Source organism: Pelecanus crispus, chromosome 25, assembly GCF_030463565.1.
Source record: "Pelecanus crispus isolate bPelCri1 chromosome 25, bPelCri1.pri, whole genome shotgun sequence".
Lineage (NCBI taxonomy): Eukaryota > Metazoa > Chordata > Aves > Pelecaniformes > Pelecanidae > Pelecanus > Pelecanus crispus.
In genome coordinates, this window is record NC_134667.1 from 2,828,451 (window position 1) to 2,843,457 (window position 15,007).

General features: G+C 60.0%; 1 protein-coding gene across 1 annotated transcript; it reads right to left on the reverse strand.

Moving 5' to 3' along the window:
* Positions 1-7,957: 7,957 nt before the first annotated feature.
* Positions 7,958-12,864, reverse strand: LOC104030873 (hydroperoxide isomerase ALOXE3-like). Its single transcript, XM_075724846.1, has 13 exons — positions 12,727-12,864; positions 12,067-12,265; positions 11,910-11,991; positions 11,694-11,816; positions 11,455-11,558; positions 11,022-11,344; positions 10,732-10,935; positions 10,511-10,597; positions 9,198-9,367; positions 8,996-9,117; positions 8,792-8,892; positions 8,365-8,535; positions 7,958-8,137 (listed from the first exon to the last, which is right to left on the reverse strand). Exons 1-13 carry the CDS (start codon positions 12,862-12,864, stop codon positions 7,958-7,960), a joined length of 2,004 nt encoding a protein of 667 aa, XP_075580961.1.
* Positions 12,865-15,007: the final 2,143 nt, after the last annotated feature.

The following is a 15,007-nucleotide window of genomic DNA, read 5'->3' on the forward strand; positions in this document are numbered from 1 at the left end:
TTGATTGTGACAAATTCCATCAAATCGCTGGTTTAAATTGGCTGATGCTTAAGTGCTCTTAAGAATTATACAACGTAATACTGTGATCTATCTCTAAAAATATTAATAAATCTTGGATTGCTGCTAAACCAAAGCTGTGTAAAAAAATCATATTCGTGACAGGGGGATACAGGGGTGGCTTCTGTGAGAAGCTGCTAGAAGGTTCCCCTATGTCCGATAGAGCCAATGCCAGCCGGCTCCAAGACGGACCCGCACTGGCCAAGGCTGAGCCAATCAGTGACAGCGATAGTGCCTCTGGGATAAGGTGTTTAAGAAGGGGAAAAAACCCCAAAGGAACATAAACTGCAGCTGGAGTGAGAATATGTGAGAGGAACAACTGCAGACACCAGGGTCCGTGCAGAAGGAGGCAGGAGGGGCTCCAGGCGCGGAGCAGAGATTCCCCCGCAGCCCCCGGTACAGCCCATGGTGGGCAGCTGTGCCCTGCACCCATGGGGGTCCATGGGGGAGCAGAGATCCCCCTGCACCCGGGGAGGACCCCACGCCGGAGCAGGGAATGTGCCCGGAGGAGGCTGTGACCCTATGGGAAGCCCACGCTGGAGCAGGGGATGTGCCCGGAGGAGGTTGTGACCCTGTGGGAAGCCCACGCTGGAGCAGGCTCCTGGCAGGAGCTGTGGCCCCATGGGGAGAGGCGCCCAGGCTGGAGCAGGTTTGCTGGCAGGGCTTGTCGCCCCATGGGGGACCCACGCTGGAGCAGGCTGCTCCTGAAGGGCTGCACCTTCTTATGAGAAGGTAAATCAGTTTATGATCTTAGGTCTAGACCTGTTCCCCAGGAGAAGCTATTAGATGAAGTGACTCCTGAGACACATAAGCCAGGGAGGGGGGAAACACACATGAAATAGGAGGAACTTCTGTTGGAAAACCCTGGAGGAGATGGTTACCCGAGGGACAAGAGCTGGAAGAGCAGCAATAACATTTGCCTATGTCAGCTAGCAGCACTGCCTGACAAAGGGGGACGAGGAGCCAAGGGGGACCCCAGCACAGGCAGTGCCCTCACCCGCAGTCCCCGAGCAGAGCTGGGTGCTGGTAGCAGGGTCCATCGGCAGCCCCAACCACAGCAAATTGGTGCACCAAGCCCAAGGCTCACCCAGGGCTCGCAGTCAGTAGGGCTGGAGACAAGCTGCAACACACACCCAAAGGGCCCACCCAAGCAACAAAACCAGAGCCCGAGCCACCTGAAAGGCAGCCCAGGGCTGAGTGAGCTTAAATAGAGCTGCTGGGCAGAGGCTGTGGGTGGAGGTGCCAGCTGAGGCCGCTCGGAGCAATTGGGACCCATGGGTGTGCTGGGAGCTTGTTGGGTGGGGTTTTTTGCAGAAAGCCCACAGCTGTAGCAGGTCATACAGCCAGGAAGCTGGAGAAAGAGCAGCATTGCGTGTTATTTCAGCCAGGAGTAGAAAGACTCTCCTGTTTGGAAAGCCTCGGTTCACTGCAATGTAATAAGCCATCGGCAAACACTAGAAAAATCTCCGCTTGGGCATTTTAACTTGATTTGCTTCCTGGAGATGGATGAATGGTTGCAGACACTCACACCCCCTTGCGCTCGGGGAACCACGGGGAGAGGAGTCTGATCCATTGCAAAAGCTCGAGGTTGTAGTTTGAACGAAAACAGGAAAGGGATGTTGCTCATGTAGTGACAAACTCTCGTTTGCTGAGGCAACTTCTATCACAACGGTAGAAAAATGAAAAGGTGAATTGGAGAGGTGGAGAGACCTCCAGAGAGCCTGCAGAGATGCCATGAGCACCTTGACTCGCAGCGTTGCAGTAGCTGGTGGTGCCTAAGGAGGACGCAACTCAGCATAGATCTGCACCCAGGCTTGTGTAGGCATTGAGGAAACAGTGAGTATGAATATGGCCTGGAGGCAGCGAGAGGGGTGAAAGACAGATCCCTTCCTCTGCTGTCGCAAACAGGGCTCCTTCACGCGGTGTGCAATAAGCCAATCTTCACACGCTGAGTCCAGATGTTGCTTTATTTCATTTCTGCGCAGAGATGGGTGTTAGGTGGCAATTCCACAAAGCTAGCACACCTGCCAAAGTTTGCTCTAACTTTTATACATTAGAGTTAACACCCTACACCGATCTACTACATAATCATTAAATTAGCTAAGCATACTTGTCTCTTACTGGTTCTTATCTTCTTTGCTTAAATTTAAAGGTACAGTATGATTTTAACTTACTACGCATGCTCAAGGGGGAGGGGGGGGAGTCTTTCTAGTTTTTGAGTCGTGGTCACAATCTCCCCTTGCCGAAATTACTTTTCCCCTACTTTCCTTCTTGGCAGATCCTTAGAAGCTCTTCATGGTTTACTAGTCGAGGCAATAATACATCACCTTGTGTCCTGTTCCTGGAACATTTGTCATTGGCAACCCATTAACCAAACAAGGCATAGATAGAGTAGGGCTTTACAGGGGGCATTCTATAGCAGCCTCAATTTTAGATAACACCTCTGCTTCGGCACCCTTTATTCAGAACAGAACACTTGACAGCCGTCCTCCCTTGTCAGCCTTTGGGGAGAGCAATGGCGAAACGCTGCCTCTGAGGAACCAGTGCCTGGCTTATCTCCTCTCTGCACCTCTTAGCGCAGGCTCTTCTTTCAAGCATGTGGCTCAGCTTTCAGGAACAAGGAGTCGCCCAGTGCAGGTCTCGGTGGCCGCAGGTCCCAGCTGAGCCTGCACAGATGGTTGGGGGCAGGTCAGAACAAAACAGACACGGGTTGCAAAGAAAGACACCCGAGTGGGTGGCGTAGGGTGTATGTCGCCGCGGTCCTGCAGACCACACACCTCACCTCTGCCAGCAGGACTTGGCGGTGGAGAAACACCCGGCAGTGTGTGAACGTCGCCCATCTCCGCCAAGAAAACCCCTCAGAAATTCATCCCAACCGCTACGCTCTGGGAGCATGAAAAGAAGCACCCGCTGCCATGGTGCAGGTCTCTACCACGCACGAACCGCTGCAGTTGCAAATGCCTTTTGCCCTAAGGAGAAATTTTGGGGTGGAAAAAGGAACAAGTTGATTCAACCAAGCTGAGCCGGGACCTAAGGAAGGGGCTCAGCTCCCTCCGACGCCCCAGTGCTGGGGAACTGCCGCTGACACGGACCTCACCCTGCGCCTTCTGCAAGAAAGACCCAGAAAGCTCCCACCAGCACAGCGGGACGGTGACGCCGCTTCCCAAAGGAAAGATACTGGGGGGGGGGGTCCCCCGGCCTTTTCTTTTTTTTGTAGCCCTTCCTGGTTTGTGGCTGCCTAAGGTGCAGCCAGACAAGGGGAGGAGGGTCCCTGCCTGGCCTGCAGCTCCCTCCCTCGGCATTATTTTGGGTTCTTTGGGGTTATTTTGCTGCAGCAGTGAGGAAGAGCTGGACTCCAGAGCTGAGCACGGTGGGACCCAAGGAAAGGCGTGATGGTATTGAGGCTTTGAAGGGCTTTGCAGCAAGCCCTGTCCCCGCTGGAGGGGACGCTGGTTGTTTTCAAGACAAAAAGCACTGCAGCCCTTGTCGTGTCCCCAAGCCCCCCAGGTCTGTTCTTGTCCTGGGGGGTCAGCGCCGCTCTCTGCTTGCGGCAGTGTCCCGTGGGTCCTGCAGGGACCCGTCTGTCCTGGCTCCCTCGCCAAAGGGCTGCTTGTCCCAGGGAAGGGGATAAGGGTGTCACCCCCCCGCCATTGCCTGCCCCGCTGGTGGTGACTTGGCCCTGGGGCAGCTCGGTGTCCTTCGGTGCTCGCCAGCTCTGATTTGGGGCTCAGCGGGGCTTTTACACCTCTTGGGTGCCATTTCCCAGTGCCCCCTGCGCTCCCTTCCCCTCCCATGCAGGCATGGAGCAGCTCCGGAAGAAATGGCTTTTAATGGAAAAACAGAGAGCGAAGCTCTTGTCAAAACTACGATATTATGGGCTCATCACTGCCTGCGGTGATGCCACTGCCCGGGGCGGTGCCACCGTCCATGGGGTCACCGATGCCTGGTGGGATGGCGCTGCCTGGAGGTGCTCCCGCGGGGGCGGCCGTGCTGGAGAGGCTGAGCTGGGTGATCTGCCCCGTGACGTGGTGGTAGCCGGAGAGGGAGGGCGGCAGCACTGGGGGCCGGGGGGAGGCTGGGACCACCGCTCTCCCCTGATGGTTGCAGGTCAGTACGAGCTGTTGTTGGCTCTGGGGAGTGCGGGGGGCTGCCGAGGCCAGGGGCGGGGGGCCCACAGCCCCACGGGCCCTGCAGGAAAAGACGCGTTGTGGCTGAGCATGAAGGCGGCCGGTGGAGGCAGGTCGGCGTTCCTCCTCTCCATGCGGACGACGCGGGGCGGTCAAAGCAGCCGCTGCACGGATCCATCTGCAGACCTGCATGGGCAAGCGGGAGCCGTGCTGGGCCAGGGCGGGGGAGGAGCATCCTGGGGCGCTCACCGAGCCGGTCCCCATTGCCAACGTCCCCCGGTTCCGTGCCAGGCCAGTGGGGAGCTTGTGGCTGGGGCGCTCCCCGCGGGGTGAGCTGTGCTGGCGGGACAGGGTTGTAAACTGGGGAGGAGGCTCGCTCGTAGGACATGAAAAGGGAGAGATGGCCCCGAGCATCAGGATATTCCTTGTAAATTAGAGTTAGCGGGCACGCATTGCTAAGGTACGCTCACCCGGGCTTGCTGAACCCCAGTGCCAAAACTGCTGAGGGAATGGGGTGCTGGGGTGCGAGGGGTGCCAGGGGAATGGGGAGGGTGGGGGTGCTGGGGAGAGAGGGGTGCCAGGGGAATGGGGAGGGTGGGGGTGCTGGGGAGCGAGGGGTGCCAGGGGAATGGGGAGGACGAGGGTGCTGGGGAGAGAGGGGTGCCAGGTGAATGGGGAGGGTGGGGGTGCTGGGGAGCGAGGGGTGCCAGGGGAATGGGGAGGGTGGGGGTGCTGGGGAGCGAGGGGTGCCAGGGGAATGGGGAGGATGAGGGTGCTGGGGTGCGAGGGGTGCCAGGGGAATGGGGAGGGTGGGGGTGCTGGGGTGCGAGGGGTGCCAGGGGAATGGGGAGGACGGGGGTGCTGGTGTGCCAGGGGTGCCAGGGGAATGGGGAGGATGGGGGTGCTGGGGAGCGAGGGGTGCCAGGGGAATGGGGAGGGTGGGGGTGCTGGGGAGCGAGGGGTGCCAGGGGAATGGGGAGGACGAGGGTGCTGGGGAGCGAGGGGTGCCAGGGGAATGGGGAGGATGAGGGTGCTGGGGTGCGAGGGGTGCCAGGGGAATGGGGAGGGTGGGGGTGCTGGGGTGCGAGGGGTGCCAGGGGAATGGGGAGGACGAGGGTGCTGGGGTGCGAGGGGTGCCAGGGGAATGGGGAGGATGGGGGTGCTGGGGAGCGAGGGGTGCCAGGGGAATGGGGAGGATGGGGGTGCTGGGGAGCGAGGGGTGCCAGGGGAATGGGGAGGATGGGGGTGCTGGCTTACCAGGGCGGTCAGGGGTGCCATACCTGCTGGGGGTGCCCAGGGTGCCAGCGGTGCCACCCCGCCGGGGGTGTCCAGGCTGCGGGGAAGGGCTGCTCCTGCCTGGGGAGGCCGCAGAGCTTGGCTGAACCTGAAAGAGAGACACAAGCGATGGCCGGCGGTCACCTCTGCTCTGTCCCCCAGGGGTGTCCCTGGGCTGCAGGGGTCGGGGTCAGTCCCTGTGTCTGGGGTAGAAGGTTTTGGGGAGGATGAATGGCTGAAGCAGCTTGGGGGGACCCAGGGGCCACGCGGTGGGAGCCACAGGGCTGGCAGCGCCGTTGTCTGTTCTGTCTGTTGGATGCTAAGGACTTGGTGGGGTTGTCAGCCACTTCTGTTTGGCGGGCTCGCGGGAAGGAATGTGGGGGCTCCCCGTGTTCCGCCCCATCCCCAACAGCCTCCCCAACTCCTCATGGGGAGGGAAAGGGTTGCTTTGCTCCAAAACAGATGCATCTCGTATCCTGGGGGGGGAAACCCCAAAACCCCCCAAAAACCCAATTGTTTTTGTGAGAATGATCCAAAATGAAGCAGGAGGTACAGAGCCGAACAGCCCTTTCAGGAGGGAGAGTTTCAGGGAGAGTTTTCTGCCCACAAAGCACCAGAGGCACTGGGAAGAGAAGACCCCTTTTCCCCTCCTGTTCTTACACAGGCTTTACGCTTAAGGCTTGAACGTCCTGGGGAGCTACCAGGGATGGGCCTTCCCTCGACACAGACAATGCTCCTCAGGTAGCTGCCTTGGAAGAGTCGGGGGCTGCTACCTGGGAATGCTCCTGTCTCCGCAAGAAACCAAAATGCTCCTGGAGCTGCCTGGGAGTACTGGGGAGCTACCGGGCATGGACCTGCCTCCAGCATTGACAAAACTCCATGAATAGCTGCCTTGGAGGAGTCTGGGGCTGCTACCTGGGACTTCAGCTTTCTCCAGAGGAGGCCAAGAGAATCCTGGAGATGGCTGGGAGAATTCCTGGAGAGCTACCTGCCCCCAGCATACACAATGCTCTTTGGGTAGCTACCGTAGAAGAGTGGAGCTGCTGCAGCTCTCCCCGGAGGAGGCCAAGAGAATCCTGGAGATGGCTGGGAGGAGTCCCAGGTACCTACCAGGCATGGACCTGTCTCCAACATGGACAAAACTCTTCAGGTAACCGCCTAGGAGTCATAGGCAGCTCCTACCCTGGACTTCAGCTGTCTCCAGGGAAGGACAAAACACTCCAAAGCTGCCTTGGAGGAGTCCCAGCAAGGTACAGAGCATGGACCCGCCTCCAACATACACAAAACTCCTCAGGTGGCTTCTCTGGAGGAGTCTGGGGCTGCGCCCTGTGAAATTCCACGGTCTCCAGGGGAGGCCAAAACATTCAAGCATTGGACCAGGCTGCCCAGAGAGGTGGGGGAGTCCCCATCCCTGGAAGTATTCAAAAAACATGTAGATGTGGCACCTTGGGACATTGTTTAGTGGGCGTGGTGGTGTTGGGTTGACGGTTGGACTGATGATCTTACAGGTCCTTTCCAACCTTAGTGATTCTATTCTAGTTTCACTTTCATTAAAAAATAATCCAGCCACCAAGCCAGGAAACATGAAATTAATTATTACTCTACCCTTAATTGGTTTAGTGGTGGGCTTGGTAGTGTTAGGTTAACGGTTGGACTGGATGATCTTAAAGGTCTTTTCCAACCCAAACAATTCTATGATTCTATGATTCCGGAGCTGCCTGCAAGAGGTCCCAGGGAGCTACCAGCCACCTTCCCCTAACATGGATAAAACGCCTTGGGTAGTAAGCTTGGAGGAGCCTAGGGCTGCTCCCCAGGACTTCAGCTTTCAGAGGAGGCCACCACACTCCTGGAGATGCCTGGGAGGAGTCCTGGGGAGCTACCAGGGATGGACATTCCCGCAGCACAGACAATGCTCTTTGGGTGGCTACCTTAGAAGAGTCAGGGGAGGCTACCTGGGAAATCCCCAGTTTCCAGAAGAAACCAAAATGCTCCTGGAGATGCCTGGGAGGAGTACTGGGGAGTGCTGGGGGAACTGGGAGCACTGAGGGACACAGGGAGCACTGGGGAGCACTGGGAACACTGGAGGGCACTGGGGAGCACTGAGGGGCACTGGGAGGCATTGGGAGGCATTGGGAGCACTGGGAGCACTGGAGGGCACTGGGAAGATTGTGGGGCACTGGGGACACAGCTGAGCACTTAGGGGCACTGGGGGCACTCAGAGGGCACTGGGAGCAACAGGGCACCCATTGTGTCTCCCAGTTCTGCCCCCCCCAGCTCCCTCTCTGGGTGGGGGGCCTCTGGGGAGGTGTTGGGGGTCCCCAGGTTTTTAGGATCCTTCCCCCCCACCCTGCAAGCAGAGAGAGTTTGACTGACAGCTGGCATTTATTGAGGGGCTGGGGGTGAGAAGCAGGGAGGGGGGGTGCTGGGTGCTGGGGGGTGCCGGGGGTGCCCAGGTACGGGGTCCTAGGGTTGCCTGGGTGCTGGGGGTGCGGGGGCACTCAGATGGAGATGCTGTTCTCGGTCTCCAGGGGGTTCATGTAGTTGTATCTCAGCTTGGCCCTGTAGTTCCTCTCCTCGATGCAGTCCCGGATCTCCTCCAGCCGCGCTTGGAAGGTCCTGATGAGCTGCCGGGGTCCCACCTCCGTGAACCGCTCCTCCGGGTACTGTCCCAGGCACCTCTGGGCGACACAGGGATGGGGAGCCATCAGGTTCAACCACTTGGCTGAGAGGTCTCAAGCCATCTGGGGGTCTCTGGGCACCCTGGTAGCTGTAGAGTGATGGTGGCCACCACCCTGGGCTTGGGGCTACCCAAGGTAGTTGATGTGCACCCCCATGGGGCACCTCTTGGGGTTCCTCAGCCCCACAGAGCTGCCATTTGGGGGATGGTGTGGATGGCCAGACTCACCGCGTCTTTGAGGCGGGAGCTGAGGAGGATGAGGGCAACCACGATGTTGGCAGTGGTGTCCACCTCGGGAACGGTGTTGAGGAAGTGTTGGAGGAAGGCCTTGCCCTTCACCGCTGGTGGTGGGTGGCGCATGGAGGACGGGGCGTTGGGGAGGAAGGCGCCCAGGTCATACTGCAGGGTGAGAGGCCAGTGTCAGCAGAAGACATCCCTCTGGACTGGGGACAGGTTGGATGGGGATGTTCTCCTGAGGTGGGGTGGGGACATCCCTCCAGCATGGAGAGCTGGGACACAGACATCTCCCCTGCCTCAGGATGGGGACATCCCTCCTGCACACAGAGGGGTTGGAGGGGACCATCTCTCCAGCATGGGACAGGGACAGCTGGGGACATCTTTTGAGTGCAGAGGGATCAGACAGCCCCTGTCCCACCTGCCCGTTGTTGACGGCTGCGTGCTGCGCTGAGCAGGTGAACACCACCATGGTGAGGAACTTGCTGAGCTCCGCCACCGTCTGCAGTGAGGAGGGGATACCTGGGGGGGTGGGGGCACAGCAAAGATGATCAGGGACCTGTCCTTGTCCCCCACCCACCCCTGGGGACACCCCATGGCACCCATGGGTGTGGGGATGCGGTACCTGAGGAGGTCCTGCCCAAGAAGCCGTTGGTGAAGATGTCCATCACCCAAGCCTGCAGCTCGGTGTCCCCACTCACCGCCGCGTCGTCCCGATAGTAGAAAGCCACAATGCCAGAGACGAAGCTACCATAGGATGAGGTGACCATGAGGGCATGGAGCACCCATGGGACCACCACCAGCTGCCACCCAACCCCTTGTCCCACCTCTCGATGGCTTCCCAGAGGCGCAACCCATCATCCCGGTAGTGGTAGTTGGGGATGTGGGCCATGCCGCGGTGCCGGATGTCATCGGGGAGGCAGAGGGAGGAGTAGGTGACCTTCTCCAAGCCCCGCTGGACGATCAGCAGCATCCCCTCGTAGGTGACACCTGAGCCCTGGTGGGGAGGGGGCACCCATGGGTGCTCAGGGCAGGAGGCACCATGCCCCCCTCCAGCCCCCAGCTGCCCCAGTGCTCCCAGCATACTCCAGTGCCCCCAGTACTCTCCAGCTCCAACCCCACCCCCCCCCAGGCTCTCTAGTGTCCTCCAGGGTCTTCAGTGTCCCCCAGTGCTCCCAGTATACTCCAGTGCCCTAAGTGCTCCGCACACCCTGCCCATGCTCTCTACTGTTCCCCCGGGCCCTCTGTGCTCCCCAGTGCTCCCAGGGCACCAGTACTCCAAGTAGCCCCCAGTGCCCCCCCAGTATACTCCAGTATAACTCCACTGTCCCCAGTGCTCCCCAGCCCACCCCCGTGCTCTCTAGTGTACCCCAGTGCTCCCAGTATATGCCAGTGCCCCCAGGTGTTCCCAGGGTACCAGTACTCCAGGTACCCACCCAGTGTCCCCCAGTGCTCCCAGCATACCCCAGTGCCCCCAAGTGCTTCCGGAGCACCTGTGCTGCAAGTACCCCCCCCACCAGTACCTTCCAGTGCTCCCAGTACACCCCACTGCCCCAGTGCTCCCCAGCCCCTCTGTGCTCTCTAGTGTCCCCCAGGGCCCTCTGTGCTCCCCAGTGCCCCCCAGTGCTCCCAGTGTACCCCCCCAAGTGGTCCCATTACACCCCAGCCCCCCCAACCTGTGCTTGCTAGTGCCCCCACAGTGCCTCCCAGTATTCCCAGTATACCCCCCTGTTCCCCGTGCTCCCCAACCCTCCATCCGCTGTGCTCTTTAGTGTCCCCCAGGCCCCTCTGTGTTCCCCAGTGCCCCCCAGTGCTCCCAGGATACTCCAGTGCCCTCAAGTGCTCCCAGGACACCAGTAATCCCAGTCAGTATATCCCAGCGCTCCCAGTATACTCCAGTGCTCCCAGTATATTCCAGTGACCCCCAGTTCTCCCAGTACACCCCAGTGCCCCAAGTGCTCCGATAGCACCAATACTCCAAGTACCACCCCAGTGCTCCCAGTATACCCCAAAGCCCCTAAGATCTCCCAGGGCACCAGTACTCCCAGCATACCCTGTGCTCCCCCAGTTCTCCCAGTACACCCCAGTGCCCCCCCAGTGCTCCCAGCAGACCCCAGTGCTCCCAGTCCCAGGGGCTCACCTTGTCGATGACACCACCAGGATTGATGAGGACGGTCCGGGCCAAGGTGTTGATGTGCAACGTGAAATGGAAGTGGGGCATGAGGAGCTGGTGGTGGAAACCAAGACCTTGGAGATGACCAGGGACCTCCCAAGGAGCTGGGCAGAGGGGGCAGTTGGGGGGGGGCATCACTGCAGTCAGATGGGTGGGGGGCAGTGGGTGGTCCTGAGGTGGGACCTTACCTTGAAGAGGGGGTGACAGGCAGGCAGTTGGCGTAGGGTGGCGATGGCAAAGACCTCCCCGAAGAGGTGGGTCCTCAAGAGGTGAGTGAGGAGCTGGTGGCTGTAGAAGTCGGCGTTGCGCACCCAGGTCTTGGCCAACAGCCAGTCCCACTCAGCATCGCTCGGTAAGAAGATGGGGCTGTTGGGCCCTGGCGTTTGGCTGAGCTGTGGGACACAACCACATGGTGGGATGACCTCCTCTCCACCACCCTGGTGGGGTTGTCCACTGGTTTGGGGTGGGATGTCCCTACCTGGATGGCGATGGGGCGCAGGAGCCCGTCGGCACCCTGGTGCAGCAGGCAGAGCGGGGCAGCCACGTGCTGCTGGCGCCCATGGATGGTGCCAGCCGGGATGCCCTCCAGCACCTCATAGTCCACGATGAAGATCCGACCCTCTTGCATCTCCTTGGCTAGGTTGGTGCCACCACCCAAAGAACCGGCCACCATCTCCGGCGTCACCGGGAATTTGGCCGGCAGCACCTTGCATTGCTGGATGACGATGGGGTTGTTGCCGTTGAGGAACTGGTAACCGAAGAAGTCGTCTTCTCGCCAGTGCCTGGCCACGTACTCGGGGACTGAGAGGATGGCCGGACATCAGCACCCAACTGCCCACCCTCCACGTCAAGCCAGGGACTTCTTGGGAAGCCCTGGGTGGCGGGGGGGGACGGACACACAAGACACCCACTGATGTCCCTGCCCCGCGTCCGGGAGAAGATGCTGCGCATCTCATCCAGGCTCTTCCAGGAGGTGGGTCTCAACAGGAACCCTGCCAGAAGGTGGGAGGCCCCTCTGCGGGACAGAGGTGGACCTCAGCACCCACCATCCCTTCCCTGGCCGCCCCACCAGCCTGCCGGGACAGGGTGGCAGTGGCAATGCTCCTCACTCCCATCATCCAGGTCCTCCCCAACCTTGGGCATTGCTTACTGGAAGATGAGGACACCAGTGAAGTTGGTGCCCCTCATGCAGGAGAACTGAACGTTGGAGTCCAGCTCAAAGATGGAGCCCACATTGAGGCAACGGGGCCATCCCTCGGCAAAGGTCTTCCAGCTGCAGGTGGGACATGGGGACAGACATCAGTGTCATCACTGGCCATGCCACCATGGCCATGGTGGACCTCCATCCCTATGTCCCTGCTCTCACTGGTAAGTCTCCTGCCGTGCCTTCAGCTCCTGTCGCCGATGCTCCTTGAGGATCTCCAGCTCATCATCCACCAGCTTTTTCCCTGGAAAGGAGGAGAGAGGGGTCAAGGTCGGATTCCCTGGCTAGCAGAGGAGGATGGGGGTGGGATGGGTCCCACCTGAGCCCTCCCGGACCTCCACCGTGGTGATCCCCTCCAGCCACTGGTAGCAGGGGAAGCGGTAGAGGGTGCCATCGGGGGCCATCACGCAGACATCCTTGCAGAACCAGGCGTCCTCCAAGAAGAGCCGCCACTTGTGCAGGCGGATGAGGATGATGGAACCCAAGTCCTGCTCGCAGCGCACGGTCAGGTCCTTCTCCTGGTGGAGGGGGTGGAAATGGCTTGGGGTGGGAGGGCAGCTGCCCCAGGGTGGCACTCAGGGATACAGGGATTTCCCGCCAGTGGAGTGAGGGTTCAAAGCATCCCCCAAAGATCCTCTTCCTCCATCCCCCCAGGATCCCTGTCCTCCATCCCCCAAAGATCCTCTTCCTCCATCCCCCCAGGATCCCTTTCCTCCATCCCCCCAGGATCCCTGTCCTCCATCCCCCCCGGATCCCTTTCCTCCATCCCCCCAGGACCCCTTTCCTCCATACCCCCACCAAGACCCTCTTTACTCCATCCCCTCAAGACCCCTTTCCTCCATCCCCTCAAGACCAGTTCCCACCATCCCCCCAAACCTTGGAGAAGACCCAACCCTTTTCCTACCCTCTCCAGTAAAACCCATGCCGGGGCCCCTGGGACAGCCCATGCCACCCCTCGTGTCCCCGTCCCCATGCTCACCGTCCCCGGCAGGAACCAGTAGTTGAAGGTCGTCTGGCGGCTCTCGCCACGGCTGCCCACCAAGGTGATGGAGATGGAATTCTTGGTCCCAGCTTCGAGGGTGTCACCAGTTGCCACCTTCACCTTGTAGACAGCCATGGCAAACTGCACCAAGGACACAGAGCAATGTCCAAGAGATGCTTTCGAAAAGCAACCACCCGTAGGGGTGAGGGGTTTTGGGGTGGAAACCTGCCGTTTTGGGTGGTTTACGTGTTGCAAGCCCCATGGCTGTTGCACAATCTGGGTGGCCGGTCCTTCCTTCTCAAGGGGAGGTGTTATCAGATGACCGTTACCAGCCAGCATCGGGCATATCTGATCTCAACAGATGTGGCCACGGGGACATTACGCAAGTGATGGCCCTGGCAGTGGCTATGGGCCAAAGGGAGGAGGCATTGGCCATGGGCTAGGATCTCCTCCTGCCTCCCCAGGGTCTCATCCATCTCCTGCCGCGTCCCTGCCCGCGCCACGGCTCCCGCTTCGCTGCCTGCTCAAGGGATGCTGGGGAGCAGCGGTTGTGGGGCCGGCGGGGAATTCCCAAAGGAAGGTGGGGAAGCAACTAATCCTGGAAACCATTTCCAGGCGCGTGAAGGATGAGATCCGCATCAGGAGGAGTCGGCATGGCTTCACCAAGGAGAAGTCATGCTTGACCGACTTGATAGGCATCTACGATGCAATGAGTGGCCTAGCAGACGAGGGGAGAGCAGTGGTCATTGTCCACCCGGACTTTAGGAAGACCTTCAGCACAGTCTTCTGTAAGATCCCCCTAGAGAAGCTGTTGATGCCTGGGCTGGATGAGCAGTGAGGTGGGTTGTCAACCGGCTGAACGTCGGCAAGTTGCAGGCGACGCCAAGCTGGGAGGAGTGGCTGAGATGCCAAAGGGTCCTGCTGCCACCCCGAGAAACCTCAGCAGGCTGGAGAAAGGGGCTGAGAGGAACCTCATGGGGTTCTAGCAGGGGAAGTGCAAAGTCCTGCCTCTGGGGAGGGCCAATCCCCGGCACCAGGACACGATGGGGACACCAGGCTGGAAAGCAGCTTGGAGCAAAGGTCCTGGTGGCCACCGAGTTGACCGTGAACCATGAGCCCTTGCTGCAAAGGCGGCTCAGGGTGGAGGGAGGTGGTCCTTCACCTCTGTGCTGGTGAGGCCATGTCTGGAGGGCTGGGCCCAGCACAAGTGAGACATGGACGCACTGGAGAGAGTACAGGGAAGATGACAAAGGGATTGGAGCATTTGGCTGCATGGCTGGTGCCATACTCGAGGTTTGGGCTTCTGTGACCATGGCTCTACCTTGGAGGAGCTGGATCTACCTTTGAGGAGCTTGGTCTGTGTTCAAGAAGCTGGATTTGTTGGGAGTTGGTGGGATTCACTTGACCAAGTGGGTCTTCACCAACAAGCTGGCCAGACTTCTGTGAAGAGCCTTAAACTAGACTTAGGGAAGGGCCACCAAGATGATGAAGTGACTGGAGCATCTCTCCAAGGAGGAGAGGCTGAGGGAGCTGGGATGGTCCAGCCGGCAGAAGACACTGGGCGGGGCGGGAGGGGGGATATGTCTCATCAAGGTCTATAAATACCTGCAGGGTGTGGAGAGGACAGAGAGCCTCCTTCCCCAGGAAGATGGAGGGAAGGAGCTCACCACGTGGGTCAAACCCTGGGGGCACTGGGGTATACTGGGAGCACTGGGGGCAGCTCTGGGCAGGGTGGCTGTGGTCTTTCCTGGCCCTGGCCACCCGTGGAGGAAGCTCAGGCCTCCAGCTCCTCCACCGCTGCCTCTCCAGAGGCCCTTTGAGCCCCATGGTGGTCCCGCCGAAGGGACAGTCACACCCATGACAGCAGCCGGGTGCCCTCCACCACCGTTTTGGGAACAACACAAAACCAAGATGGATCCTTGAGTGTTTAATGATGCAGCAAGGGACAGGAGGGGCAAGGCAGGATGAAGGCCACCAACGACGGGCACGGGGACACACAGCATCACCCCTTGGCCAAGATGGGGGTGGCAGAGGGGCTCCAGCACCTCGCACGCCCCTGGGGCTGCTGGAGGGCAGAGTTGGCCGACTGAGGACAGGGGTAGCCGTGCTGTGTCCACGGAGATGCTCAGTTCCCGCTGCGGCTCGGCAGGGTCGGAGGGACGGGGATGCTTGGGGTCCTCGTGGGGGCAGTGGCGGGTCCAGGTGAGAGCTTCTCACCCGGGTTCAGGCAGTGCGGGAGCAGGATTTCAGCGGTTCGGAGGCTCAAGCTGCTCCAGAA

Excerpts from the sequence above, each read along its gene's own strand:
- LOC104030873 (XM_075724846.1), bottom strand. The coding sequence starts at position 12,864 with ATGGCTGTCTACAAGGTGAAGGTGGCAACTGGTGACACCCTCGAAGCT. Across the intron at positions 10,598-10,731 it reads CCTGTCACCCCCTCTTCAAG|CTCCTCATGCCCCACTTCCA; the intron begins GTAAGGTCCCAC and ends TTCCACCACCAG. Across the intron at positions 9,118-9,197 it reads CTCTGGGAAGCCATCGAGAG|CTTCGTCTCTGGCATTGTGG; the intron begins GTGGGACAAGGG and ends ATCCTATGGTAG.